The 14,809-nt window shown below is 42.9% G+C and overlaps 1 protein-coding gene across 2 annotated transcripts in view; it reads left to right on the plus strand.

Annotated features, from left to right (window-relative positions):
• Positions 1 to 14,809, plus strand: part of syn3 (synapsin III) — a 139,252-nt gene that overhangs the window by 54,380 nt on the left and 70,063 nt on the right. For both annotated transcript variants that reach the window (XM_026147442.1, XM_026147441.1), the window contains exons 5-6: positions 13,784 to 13,940; positions 14,704 to 14,793. In XM_026147442.1, the coding sequence (XP_026003227.1) occupies positions 13,784 to 13,940; positions 14,704 to 14,793 (247 nt within the window). The remainder of the gene's footprint in view (positions 1 to 13,783; positions 13,941 to 14,703; positions 14,794 to 14,809) is intronic.

Consider the following 14,809-nt stretch of genomic DNA (forward strand, 5'->3'; position numbering starts at 1 on the left):
TCAGTGCTGAGATGCATTTTAAATCTTAACATGAGTGATGAACACACACTTTTTGTTCATATGACCTCATCCATCCATATTCATTTGTTGACTCTAAAACAAGCTAGTAGTAAAACACTGTAGATTTAGATGTAATCGATTACATTTTATTGAGTTATTTACAGCTGTTTATAACTGTTTACAGTGAAACAGTGAAGCAAAATGGAGGGACGGAGGGAGGGTAAAGGGTATTGTGTAAGGAAAAAGGGTTGGGGGATAAAGGATCAAGGTGTGATGGGGATAAAATGGAGGAGATGTAGGATTCTGGTTTGCTGTCTCCTGAATCCTTCACACAGTGTTCTGGATGTGGTGGAGCAATGGGAGAGCTGGTGCTGGAGGATAGAGGCAGTTTCTGAGAGGGATGAGTTAGGGGACAGATGGAGGAAGGTGGAGAGGGGAAACTGTAGGAATCAAAGTTGCTTTCTCCACACTCCTCTGTGCCTCCTCCCTCTTTCATTGTCTTTCCTCTGCATTTTCCTCTTCCCTCCATCTCCCCCAAGTCTTTCTCTTCCTTTCTTCTCCTCCTCTCCTTCCTGCTCCTTTTCTAAAGTGCAAGCTGTTTGACAAAAAAAAATCACTAAGGATTCTGCATTAAAGTTTGAAACATTCTGAAACCGCTTTTGGGATCCAACAGAACGTTATCGTGAAATCAAACGATCAGCTCAGGCTGCGCACCTGAAGCTGTTGGATCCTGCTGATGAAGAGTTTTGTGTCTTTTTCTGCCTCTCTTGCTTTTCCATCTCACTGATTCCCTTCATCCAGAAATTCTCAGAGAGAATGTTTCTCTCCTTCTCCTCCTTTTGGACTTTGGTTATGCAGGATTCCTCCTGACGAGCAACGTTATCTTGAAGAGCAGCACAGGCGTCGTTCCATTCTACTTCTTTTCTCGCGGTGGACGAGGTCAGTGTGTGCTTTCACCCGAGGTGTTGGTTTTTCGTGGACCTCGTCTTTTTGTGTGAGGTTGTTGTGGAGCTGTCTTACCTTTGTTTTATGCCCATCTTCTTGGATAGCGATCTTTTCTTTGGGAGAGCTGCGTCTCGTAGCTCTTGCACGGTTGCTGATTGCAGCAGCTGGTTTGTGGGTTGCTGCTGACTGAGTGCAGTGTTGTCTCAGCTGATGCTCGCTGTAAAAGGCAACACAAATGTGAACTAGGCCTAAAGCCTGAAAGCATAAATGTAGCTATTGCAAAAATCCAGCCTCATTCTTATCATTAGATACACATAAAAACACAATGTGTCTACTTATGTATGCACCACATTCACTCCAGCACGCCACACTTGGCTATAGGACCTGCTGTTATCCAAGGACAGCAGTTGTTGCTGCCAAATGGGATTCTTAGGCTTCTTATTTCCACACTTACACGGGTATTTTTTTAAATGTGGATTTTTCCAAGTTTGATTTGAAACACGAAAACTCAAGAAATGATCTCAAGTGATTTCAAGTTCATGGCAGAGCGACAGGTGGCGCTATAACGCACACTGTGAAGAAATGTTAGCCAATTAAAAACCTGCAAATGATAACATGCCGTGTAATGTGACATCACAAAAGGAGCTAAAGGCACCTTTGAAGTTGGGGAATTAAATCTCAATTTTCCATATCCTCATGTAAATGCAAGAATGGAAAATCTTCACCCTGTTAGATTTTCATAAGCGATTCAAAATCTGTTTATTTAGACTTTCCACGACACTTTTGCCACTGCACAAGCAAAGCAGGATAAGATGCACATTGGCTTTGACAAGATCCTTAACCAAGATCAAGATTTGGCAAGAAAGCGATGACGCCAACCTGGTGATTTAGCCGGCTGAACCTTAGTGTCCAACAAATGCACGTGATTAGTCTTGGTGCTTTATGGACTTCCTGCCTAAACATAGGAAATGTTAAGAATGCCGGTCTGGTGTCACGGTGTGAGGACAACAACCCTCAACACTGATAAAACAAAGGAGATGATTGTGGACATGAGGAAGAAGAAGAGGCCTCACCAGCCGCTGTTTGTCCAGGAGTGTGAGGTGGAGAGGGTGAGCAGCTTTAGGTACCTGGGCATCCACATCAGCGAGGACCTCACCTGGACACTGAACACCACACAGCTGCCCTCTCTGCAGAGCATCTACCATCGCAGAGTCCAGAGGAGCGTCGCCTCCATCCTCAAAGACCCCACACACCCCCAACACGGACTGTTCACACTTCTGCCCTCCAGAGTGTGTGTGGAGTGTGAAACCCAGAACGTCCCGACTCAACAGCTCCTTCTTCCCCCCTGCTGTCAGACTCCTGAACAGCTGACCTACCTCAACTGCAATTTGCACATCAGACACTTTGCACACTAACTTCATTTTGCACATTAAGCTCCATCTACATCAACATTTGCAAACCACACTCGTCTTCCTTTACTTATTTTTGTACTTATTTATCTTCCATTATTTTTTATCCTTATTTCTCTTGTTCTTTGAACCCTCGCCTAACTTGGCATTTGTGCATGGACAGCAAAGGAAAAACGTGCAACGTGGCACAAGCTGTACAGCCTACAGTAGAGCAGAGTGACACACCACAAGGTACAGTAGTTCTGGCATTTTATTCCCTGCTGCTCTGCTGTAGTCAGCCCTTTGGCTTCTCTGCTCTCTGCTGCCAAAACCTCCAGCCAGGCTGCTCGGCTCAAAGTGGGAACACTGGTCGCGGCAGCCAAAGTTTGATAAGCCAGGGAGCAGTGTTCCTCTCCTCTGCCATCTTCACAGAGCTCTGACTGTGGTTAATAAAGGCAGATGATTCATTAGTGGTGATTAATATTGGGCTATGGGGACGTTAACTGCTGGCGGTTGAGTATTTTATTGAGCTTGTTTTACTGTTGCACTCACTGGAAGTAGTTTGGGGCTGGAGCCAGATGCTTAAAATATAAATGTACAATTAGAGTGGACGTGGAGGACTGAGAAGCGTTGGCGTGTTCTCTGTAATGCAACACTGAACCGTCATCGTGGCGAGGATCACAGTTTTATAAAAAAATATTTTACTAGTCTTGGAGGATCTAATTAATACTTCTGCACACATTATTATACCCTTGAGGACACTGATACTTACAGTAACACTAGATCTCACAAGTGAACCACTCCAAATGCCCTTTTACATAAAGTTCAGCAAATACATTTAGTAGATGATGAAATGGTGAGTATTATTAACCCACTTAGCTCCAGACAAAAGCAGCAGTTGTATGGACAGAATAGCAGCGACATTCAGAGTCCAACCAGAACCTCGTAGATTAGAAAGAGCAATTCAGAAGTTCCTCCATACTTAGTGATGTTAGCTGCAAAAAGACACAGGTGCTCAGCAACCTCGCTTTAATGTAGCACTATAACTGAGCTGTCCTCGTGGGTGCAGATTGGCAACATGTTGCAACCAATCTGTCTGTGTTTATAAAGGAGTGGGTTAGGGCTGTTCGATATAACGACATATATCGGATATGAAAACATCTATCGTTTCATATTATACCCTTTCGTTTGTTTCGTGGTGTTGCAAAATAAACTGTTTACGGCAATATGTTTTCATGGTTTGATGGTCACTGTAGCAGCTATATTCATTTCTTGAAGTTCCCTATTTCTCTTTTATGTATTTATTATTTATTACACTACAGCTGGACAAGCGAATGTTTTTATGTGTTGTCGTTAGCAACAACGACGGTAAACCCAGCGTGTGGCTCCGCTGTCCGCTTCTTTATTTTCCACATAAACCTTTCACAATAAAGCTGAAGATCGTGTTGAGATTTTTCAAAATAAACTGAAATGACATGCATTGTTCTCAAACACCAAATTTCAGAAGATGCATCAAACAAATTACCTCAAATAAAAACATGAAGTAACTATAAATGGCGGTTATAGTAACCACGTGGATGCAGGCACAGAGAATACCAGCATGGCCAGTGAAGATGACGCAGAGCCAGGTAGCTCCAAACAGAAGGACCAGTCAAAACAAACCGAGGACTTTATTCCTAAATGAGGTGCTACCTCTGTAGCATGGAATGAGAATAGAATAGAATAGAATTCAACTTTATTGCCATTGCACGTCACAAGTACAAGGCAACGAAATGCAGTTTGCATCCATCTAGAAGTGCTTTAGCCATAATATAGATATATTACAAAATATATATTAGCAATAACATAGATATATAGATATATTACAGAAATGGGTCTGTTATAGATATGAGGGTACAAAATATGGGTCTATTATGGGTATGTTACAATGTACACGGTATGAAGGTCTGTTATGAATCTGCTATAAGTATGTACAGGCTATGGACAGGATATAAATATTAAAACAAGTTATAAACAGTTGTAAACAGTTGTAGAATTATAATTATCTTATTTTACAGAATGATTGTCTATACAGCATTTACAGTAGTGCAGTTAAGTTCACCAGGATGTCTCAGAGTCCCCAGGAAGAAGAGGCGCTGGTGAGCCTTCTCGACCAGCTTGGAGCAGTTGGTCGTCCAGGTGAGATCCTCGGAGATGTGGACACCCAGGAACTTGAAGCTGCTCACACGCTCCACAGCCGTCCCTTTAATGTAGATGGGTGGATGGACAATGGTTTGGTTATGAAAAGTCTGACACGGACCAGAAAACTGTACTATGCAAGTTATGCCGCAAACCGGCCCCCACCACAGACTCAGACATGGCAAAATAAATGTCTCATCAGGATGTGAGATTTTGGTCATATCACACATCCCTAGAGTGATTAGTTATCTGCAAACCGTTGCTAGTCTGTCTGGGAGTGATTGCAGTCAGTCCAAGTTGGAATGCAATTCTTTGGAGATTGGCTGTCCTGTGCAGGCTACCAGAGGGTGTGGCTATTTCACGAGCAAAGAGGCGAGACGGGCATTTGGATAAAAGGTTATCCTCTAAGCTAATGTTGGGCTCAAGTGTCCTAAAAATCACACTTTCCCTCTGAGAAGTTTGATTACATGCTGACTAGGGCTGGGCCATATTATACCGTTCACGGTAATACCGGTATAATGTTAGGCAACGATAGGAAAATGACATATCGCGATAGAATATGAGTAAAACGCGCATGCGCAGTGCCTTTGTTTTCATACGCACATGGCCGATTGTTGAGTGAAACAGATGAACCAGAATTGGTTTGTAAAAATGGTGCAACTTCAGTGATGTGGAACTGGTTTGGTGTTTGTCCGTCAGATACACGACAAAGCACATTTTTTTGCAGAACATGCAAGCGGCCGTCGTTATTGTCGTATTTGTCAGACTAAGATGCTCTTAAATCTGGGAGTAATCTGGGTCCTAAACTCCGTATACCTCAGGTCAAACAACACTGCAGCATCACTGAGCGTTAAAAACTGTCTAAATTCTTTCATCTTTAATAAAACGATCAGCATTGCTGCTTTACCAGGTGTAACTATGAAGTTTAACTTCCAGGCATCCATTAAAACAAAATTTATTACATTTAACAGAGTTAGAAGTTAGCGGGAAGCTAGCGGAAGTTAGCTCGCTAGTTACCTAAGCATGATATAGCATGTTCTGACTGAGAGATTTCTGAAAAAAATCAAACGTACAGCTCTGCTATCACTTCCAACATAAATGAAGACAGGAAACTAAACAGCAGTGACGTTTGTAGGGTTACTGAAGTTGGGCTAGCTGGTATATAATGATGTGCTACGTGATCGCTAGCGACACAGCTATGTTAGCATAACATAAACAGGGAAGCTGGAGGACGAACACTAACACTTTTCCACTTATAAAAGTTAACGTTAAGGTTCCTCATGGTTAGAGACAAATGCAGTCGCATGGCAGGATGCTGTAAACGGACCAAACTTCAGTCAGGAGAACAACTGAGATAATCCATCCACAATACGAGGTTAGTCATTAATATACTGCAACAACATGGGAATAGAGCAGCTGCTAGAGAATTCAACATTAATGAATCAATGGTACAGAAGTGGAGGAAGCAAGAAGAATGAGTTTAATAAAGTTTGATTTATCTGACTGCTTTGTTTCGCTTAATGTGCCTTATAATCCCGTGCACCTTATGGTCCAAAAAATACGTACTGCACACTGCAGTTTAATGTTGCAAAGCACCTCTTTTTAACGTCAGTGGATATTATACATGGTTATGCTCAGGATATGTCAGCCCATTTCTACTGGAAATGCCTTTTGGTTAAACTTTCAGCAAGGAATTTGCATTTGCACTGATACATTTTTATAAAGCTTTAATGTACATAAAAACCAGCTTCTTGTTTAAGTGAAAATAAATGGAAGGTTGTCTTTTTGCGCTAGTAATGTTGTGGAGTTGTATTTTGTCTCGCATCAATTATATCGTCAGTTATATCGTTATCGCAAATTTTCAAATATATATCGTGATAAATATTTTTGGCCATATCGCCCTGCTCTAATGCTGACATTACATGAGAGTTCATTCACTTTGTCCCACTTCAAAGAAAGTTTCACTAACGCTGGCGAACAGCAGCAAAAACAGCAGCGCTTACCAAAAGAAAGGTTCTGGATATTCTCAACAACTCGCCTCAGTATCGCTGTCTTTGGTCAGAATTGAGCTTCACTGACTCACTGACTCTTTTCACAAAGTCTCCAGAGACATGGACACATGACTCTAAGGTAAACGGACTATGTACTCAAATTGGGAGGGGTAAGAAAACTGAATTCAGCTGCCGGCTACCAACCTAAAAGTTCACGTTTCTATTAATCATTATTCTTACCCATAAGCGTTGTTTTTTTTTTGTTTTTTTTTCAGGGATATAGTCCTTTAAAACAGTGGTCCCGAACCTTTTTTGCACCACGGACTGGCCATTAAAGTGTCGCGGATAAATACAACAAAATAAACGACTCACTGACCGGTACCGGGCCAATGTCTCAATGCATGCTCAATCATCCAGATAAGTAAATCCCATCATCCGGACGTAGCATTTTCAGTGGGAGAAACATTTCATCACTCATCCAAGTGACTCTTCAGAAAGTCGCTTCTGGTTACACCTCATTGCTGTGATTGGTCAAACTTTGCTCCGTTCAGCGGCCATTACACCAGACTTCAGGTGGTGATGCAGAGGTCTAGAAAACAGACTGACTTACGTTTTAATATTACTTAAAAATGTCCTGTGGAATCTTTTTGTAGATAAACACAAGTTCACACAAAAAAAAACCCCAAACTGATCAATAACTCCACTATTTAAAATGAGCTTATTTAAAGGATGTAAAATATGCTATTGTTATTCGTCACCAAGAGCCCAGGTGAGGGCAGTCATGGGTAAATACACATACATACAAATGATCACGTTCTTGTTTGGGCCCAAATTGCAGTTCTGTCATTTTCTGTCAATGAAAAACCTAATTTTGGACGAACTGTCAGGGCTGGAGGTGATGCTCTGAATCGGTTTCAACATTAGATCCAGACTTCTCTTTAATTCTGCGCTTTTTTCACTCTCTGTCTCAAATGGCTGAATTGGCTCGTCACATTCCTCCCCATTCTCAACCCCACAGATGGACAGAGGGAGGGAGGCCGCCAGATTACATTAGCAGATCCTTGTCCTGTTTCTTTCCTTTTTTTTTTACCCCCTCTTTTCATTTAATTTTCTATGCTGCGAGCTACCCGCCAAAGAAGGCCACCCCCGCTTTCCAAATCCCTTCTGCACATATAACAAGACTCTCCGCCTTTGGTTACCTCAGGTGACAATTTACAATTTAGACCACACAGAGGCTGTTCACACACGCACACACACACACATTGGCTAGCAAAGAATCCTTAGCATCCCGCCCCCCTTCTGCTGACCCCCTTAAAAACCCATTTTAATCAGGGAAGGAACTGTCTGCCCAGAGCAGCCTGAACACTTAATACCTCAAACAGGTTCATCTTGTTACCGAGCAAATAAATCCTGCTCACAGACACGCTGAGTTGAGACGTGGCTTTAGGAGGCCTGAGGGTGGTTTCTTTTGACTGCAGTGAAAGCATGCAGCGGCCGTGAGGCCCGATCCACCATCTCTGCTTTTGTAATATAGCCATGAATACAAATGGCCCCGCTAATTCACTCAAACTCCTAACAACGCTCATTTCCCCTCCTGCCAGAGGTCATTTGGCGCTGTGTTCCTCTCGCAGCTCCTTTTCCTCATTACATCTGCCTCCCGTGGGACTCTTTTTCCTAATCTTCAACAACTAAACATTCTCAAAATTGCGGCACGCTAAAGTTACTCCCACTCCTGTTTAGATTTAACACACGTGTGAAGTTTTATTTTTTTGTTGCTGGGCCCCGTTTCTTTTTTTGGGTTGTTTTCTGTGTGACCTCAGTGTCGTGTCAAGATCAGCCTCGGATTGCGAGCTCAGCTGGAGACAATCCAGACCTCTGGCAGCCCTGACAGCAACTTCCCAGGATCTGAGATGCTGCCAGGTCACTCTGGTGCCACCAGGCCTGGAGCCACGGCCGCAACCACAAGGAGTCCTAGAGTCAGACTGGGGGACCACAACAAGATGCTCGGCTACAGGGAGAGACGGGACACAGAGAGAAATAAGAGTTCTTCAGAGCCTTTGGATATGGTAGCGTCATGTGTTCTGTCCTTAGTAAAAATCCAAAACAGCAAACTGAATCAATTGTTTTAACTTCATAAAAGTGGCTTTATTAATTATTCAATCTCATCAGTGTTCAGGTTCACGTTTTTGCTTCTGCTGTTTCAAACTGTTTTTAGTTGAACATAGATTTTCTAAAACTCAGGAACCTTTTCTGTCTGTGCTGCACTCGAGTGCAGTGGGTCCTCTGAAATGTCCTGCAGCTACAGACGCCAACGAGCGCTGCGACACCAAACGGTAGAATTCTGCACAGAACATACATTTTATTATAAAATAATTTGTTTCATTGTATTGATCACTTAGAGCTTATTTAAATCATGCAATCTCTAACATGTTAAGCTAACTGTGTTTTTCAGCTATGAGCTAATTGGCTCGCAGAGCCGTCTCTGTGCTGGTTGAGACTGTATATAAAAGATGAACAGCAGCTGTGATACCTCTTACGCGCTGCTGTTTTGAACCTTTAGATTAGCGTTTTGGCTATTATTATTTTTATATATATTTATTTATTTTTTTATATAATGACCAAACGTGACTATATTCTGATGAGGATGCAAACGTCGGGACCTCTGAGCTAATGCTGGCTAGTTTTGTTAGAACAATGCGCCTGCAGTCCACTGATTAAATGTGACGCTGATTTTAACTAGCGAAAAACAAAATGTACTCGCCAGGGAAACAGAAAAGCCAGCTCCAGTGGTTTCCAAAGTGTGGACCGGTGCCCCCTGATGGGACGCAAAAAGTACTGCAGGTGGGCCGCAGTGATACAAAAACTGAAATTCAGTTTTAAATTACTCACAATTATTTACATTCACAGATTTATATAAATGTAGTTATTTATGTAAAAAGCAAATTAAAACTGGTAATTGGAGGGGGTTAGTTTGTGATATCGCTCATTACTCCGACCTAAATTTACTGCTCTTGGTTGGGTCACTCATTCGCCTTAACACTTTGAATATGACTGGTAGCATTAGTGGTTTTTAGCCAGCACCCTGTGTTAGGTTCCCATTGACTTAAGGAAAAACTGCCTTAGTGTGTTCAGTCAAGTCAAGTGACAGAGAGCTATACCTCATGAAAAATGTAAAAGTTGTAAAGAAAAGCATCAGTCCAGTAGTTGTCTTGAAGTAGGAAATGTTCCCCATATATACACATAAAACGATTGTGGCCTGATTGAGAGTTTTTGCTCTGGAGTGCGTCCTCCTAACAGGAAAGCACAGACTTTCTCTAAGGTGCATTTCCCTCTGATGACAGGGAGCCAGCGCGGCACAATGCACCATTGTGTACGAGCGCTGTGCTGATCCTCGGTATGTACTGTTTGACATTTGTGGCATTCCCGCCGAGTTCTACCCCGATTATGCTTATCAATGAGAGACAGACTGATGGTGGAAGATAAGGCCCTCACCAGCTTTTGAAACAGCCGCAGGACCGTTTCGAGAACAAGTGTTCCCCACAATTCAGACATCCCTTTGGAGCCTATTAGAAGGTCAGAGATTCTGTATGATAAATGGATCTGGAGACCAAACGGCAGCATATTGTCCTGAGTTTTGAATACTTTCCTGCTCCAAGAATGCTGATGAAAACATCCTGTTGGCGCCGTTGTGCGGTACATTTTATGATGGGCTTACGTAACTGCCAGGCTCGATGTGTATTCACAGCCACTATAAAGTGTCCTGTTTTAAACATGTTTATCTGTGCTTTGATGATTACCTGCCTTGTGCTATGACTCTTTCTGTCCTATAGAATTTGCACCTTTTCTCACTGGAGCAGTGAAAACGCAAACACAGCACAAGCTCATAGCGTTGGCTGTGTTTTTTGGGGGTTACTCATGAAACCGAAGCAGAGCAAATATTACTTTGGAGATGTTAGTCTGTCTGTGTGACAAATTAGTAATCACCCTTCATCTGGATCTATTTTCTGTCACCCGTTTCAAGGGGAAATATTTTACCGTTGGAGCAACCAAATGTTCCCGTGTTCCCCAGCTAGCTGTTGACCTGTGTTTAAAGGGTTGTGTGATGGATCTTACTCAGATCAGAGCTGTAACCATTTAACGAAATATTCAATTCAGATGTGGGTGAGTATTCAGATGCTGAAACTCATCCACAAAGCTGGGGGAAACTGCAGAGTCTGGCAGTTTTTCTCTGTGGGTTCGTCACTGGGAGTGGCTGCATTCACGAGCAAGGAGTCATGAGATGGAGATGTTGACTTAAAATAATGTGAGTAGCAGCTCCCAAACATTTTCTATGACTTATAATCAGCACATACTTTAGCTCATATTTGCACACAGCTCCTGTTGTGCAGTGACACCTCCCTGTTCTGGGGGCTTTTGTGAAGTGACTGTAAGAGTGACCTGTTGATACTGGACAAGTCACCAGTCTATACCAGGCGAACACACAGAAAGTGAGAAGACCTCAAACTCTCACATCCACAGCTAGAGCCAGATGAGAGTCAACAGTTAACCGTATCATTCTGTGGGAGGAGCACCTGCACAGACAGGTAGCAATAACATGCACGCGCCACACAGAACCACCCACTCGGTCCCTGTCTGGCTTACTTTACAAATCCTGTCTTATCTGTGGCCTTATGAATCCACACGGATCCTTTCTGTCCTCACCTCCTAATCTATATCTGTGCTCTTCCCCCATCTGAGCCTCTTATTAGCCTTTTATTGCACTGTAACCTATTCAAAGGCCACATTAGAATATCGCCTGTGAAGCAGTGAGTCTCAGGGCCCGAGGTATTCGCATCGTAAAACATAAACGTGCTGCTTCAGGGTTAATCCGTGGCTCGCAGGAAGCAGTACTTTAACAGGATGAGTCCAGGTGAAGACACACAAAAGCAAAGTTAATGGGTGACAAACTTCAGTGATGCTCTGCTGCTCCTGCCGTCATTAACTCTAGCCCAGTGAAATCCCACTGTGCTGAACGACCGCTGCGTCTGCCCGTTCTGTTATAATCAAGTAGTGTAATCAAGTAGGTTGTTTGAGGCTAATAAGGTGTTCTTTGATTAAACTGCTCGTGCACAGTTGTAACCAGGATGGAGTTTGCTTGGAACAGCACGTCCCGTGTTTAGGAAGCAGTCGAGTCTGGTCGGGTTCTGGGCTTCAATAAACAGCTCCATCCAGTATAAATAGCAGAGCCTTTGGTCTGTTGCCACTGCGGCCGAGCGCAGCAGCAGCAGGGAGGAACAGCTGTAGTCGCTCTGTCGCCGAGGACAGATCACTCCTCAGCCATCCTGCCAGTCTTCTCTGTGCAGTCTAACATGAGCAGCGCTTGAGGACCACAGAGTCTGCTGGAGGGCCTTGCTGTAATTTCAGCCCTCTACCTACTGCACGCACCTGTGTCTGTAACTGCAGGTAATCCAGTGGCTTGCTGTGTACCTTTGTGTTCTGTTTTAATACGTTTAAGTATATGTCACAAGGGGAATGTGTCAAAAGGCGTCTCCCTTAGCAACAAAGAATTTTCCCACTCTGTAGTTTCCATCAGCTTTATATTGCCTCAATGTCTTTCATTGTTTTGGTTTTATATCCCACAACTTTGTTTGGGTTTAGTCTCACCGCTCTCATCAGCTTGGTTTCCACCTGCAGCGGGCTGATGCTTCCTGTCGGAGCATGTCAGATTTGGTACTAACCACGGAAACATGAGTGCGAGGATTTTACCAGTCTCAGTGTGTCGAATCTTTGTTTCAAAGCCACTGGAATCTCACAAGTATATACAATGTGTCATTTTACATTAGTGTCATTATGCACCAAGTTCTGGAAATGGGTCGGTGAGTCTCTCATGACCAATTTACTAAATATGGACACTTTGTGTGCAAGCCAGACGTCACTGTATGATTGAGATCAATTTTAGAGCCTGATCAAATTGGCTGTTTGCCTGTATGTCTGTATCGGCTTTTATAACGGCTGATAAATTAATGAATATTGGAAAAAGTAAAGAACAGGCGGGAGAAACACCCTTATGAATGTCGTTATGAATGTCGATGTTGCACAATTTGTCCACTAGAGGGCACCCTGCAGCATCCCGTATGGTTAGAACACTAAAACCTGATGTTCTGAGCAGAGTGCGGCACAGCGTAAACTATTCATCCGTAACTCGTTGTCATAATAAAACAAGATCTTCATTGCCAAAGTAAGGACTCAGAAATTCACATAACAAATGTTTATTTCCCATGTCCCAAAAAAAATATCCCCTAACATGTCAGATTTTCAAATGAGCAAATATTGGTCTTATAGTGGCCGGGCTCTAATAATTTTTACATCAATGTAGCAATTGGCAGGAACATTTGTTTAGAACTTTAAAGTTTCCAGGTAAATAAATAAATAAAAGTCAAACTGAATTCTCCTTGTTACTATGAAATGTGGGCTAGTTTAAAAGAGGCTTTCAGGTGGGTGATGGGGCACTTGGCTCTGATCCCAGAAAAGTGTCTAAAAAGGAAGGATTAGGCTGGGTTAATTGGATAGATGGTTCAAAAAGATTAGGTGCTGCAAGGAGCATTACTTTACCCCATCAGCTCGATGCACTGAACAACAGAGGGCCTGACTGTAAACACAGCGTCCAGATATAGTGTGTTAATAATGTGCCAACAGAGCTGTCAGCCTGCAAGGAGACACTATGCTGGAGATGTTTGCCCTCAGTGCTGTTAGGTTAGGTGTTAAACAGGAAGTTGATTGTTACATGGAGGAGTGGGTGGATGGTTACGATCTGCCAAAAGAGTCACATATACGTGTATATGTGTAGATGTATAGATAAAGAGAAGTACTGGACAAACTAAACTGGATCCTATAACGACACTAGATGAATATTTATCAAATACCATGATTACTTTTTTGTCCAACAGTTTTTGATACAGTTTACTTTTGGTGAAAAGGAAATCACTAAAGTCTGTAGATGTCTGGCACGTCTGGGTGCAAAAGCTTGCAAAGATTTCATGTTGATCAGTCAGACCAGGTATGCTGCTTCCTGCTTTTTCTGAACACTCAAGCCACACTATGTAGGCATTAAGGACATGTATAACACAACCACAGGCTAGAAGGAGCCCGGGATTGAACCACCAACCTTGCTTTACTTCTACCTATTGAGTCAAAGCTGCCTGGAATTCTTCGCTACTCTAACCCTCAACAGCCTAACTGTATGCTTAACCTTGACAACAGGCCCAGTCTGATGGTTCCTTTTCCATATCCGTCCTGCTGCAGGTCCTTCAAGCCAGACTTTGTTCTGATTCGCCAGCACGCCTACAGCATGATTCCCGGTGAGGACTTCAGGAATCTTGTCATCGGCCTCCATTTTGGCGGCGTCCCGAGCGTCAACTCCATCTTCTCCATATACAACTTCTGCAGCAAACCCTGGGTGGTAAGCGCTCCGTAACGTCTCTCTTTGCTATACTTTCACCCACACAAAGGTGTCGCAAAGTCCCTCCCTCGGCAGCTGCCTCCGACTGATTTATTTGTGCTAATAAATGGAGCTGCAACACCTGTGATTTGAGCTGGCCAGCAGAGCGGCGGCCTCGGCCACCACGTGTTTTTAGTCACTTTGTGCTGAGAAAAGCTACAAAACTGCAGTGAAAAGTATGTAGATGCTTGGCTTTGAAAGAGGTCTTAAATTTAGGTTTAAAGCAGGAAATATGCAGCACAGTTTTGTTAAAGGTGCCATTCTTCACTATATATTTACAGTTCTGTTACTCATTCTACAAAGCACAAGTTAAAAAATGAGGTGGTTGATCACCAGTAAGGCACCTATCATGCTGTATATGTTAACCAACTGCTGAATGCGACACGTTTAAAACAATGAACCGAAGCAGGTCTGAAGACAAATCTATTGGAAAGGAAATTCCAGCACCTCAAGAATAAATAACTCCAAGAAAGTATTACCTCGGGGTGTAAGCAAATGGATTATTGATTTTAGAAGAACAGGTGTTCAAACCCTCACACTAACAGGTGGGTCTAACTGTACCAGGCCACATTTTATAAACAAAAAAAACCAAACAAACCTGGAGTTTCAGACGATCCATATCCTCTGCTCCTAAAAGTCGTTAACACGCATGAATCTTATAGAAGTTTCTGTTTGTCCTCCTTGAATAATGACGTCTTCCTGTCTTGTTTATTTCTGCTTGCAGTTTTCTCAAATGATTAAGCTGTACCGCTCCCTCGGCCCTGAGAAATTCCCCCTGAATGAACAAACTTTTTATCCCAACCACACACAGATGGTGAGTGCCCCGCAGA

This window comes from Astatotilapia calliptera, chromosome 17, assembly GCF_900246225.1.
Source record: "Astatotilapia calliptera chromosome 17, fAstCal1.2, whole genome shotgun sequence".
Taxonomy (NCBI): domain Eukaryota; kingdom Metazoa; phylum Chordata; class Actinopteri; order Cichliformes; family Cichlidae; genus Astatotilapia; species Astatotilapia calliptera.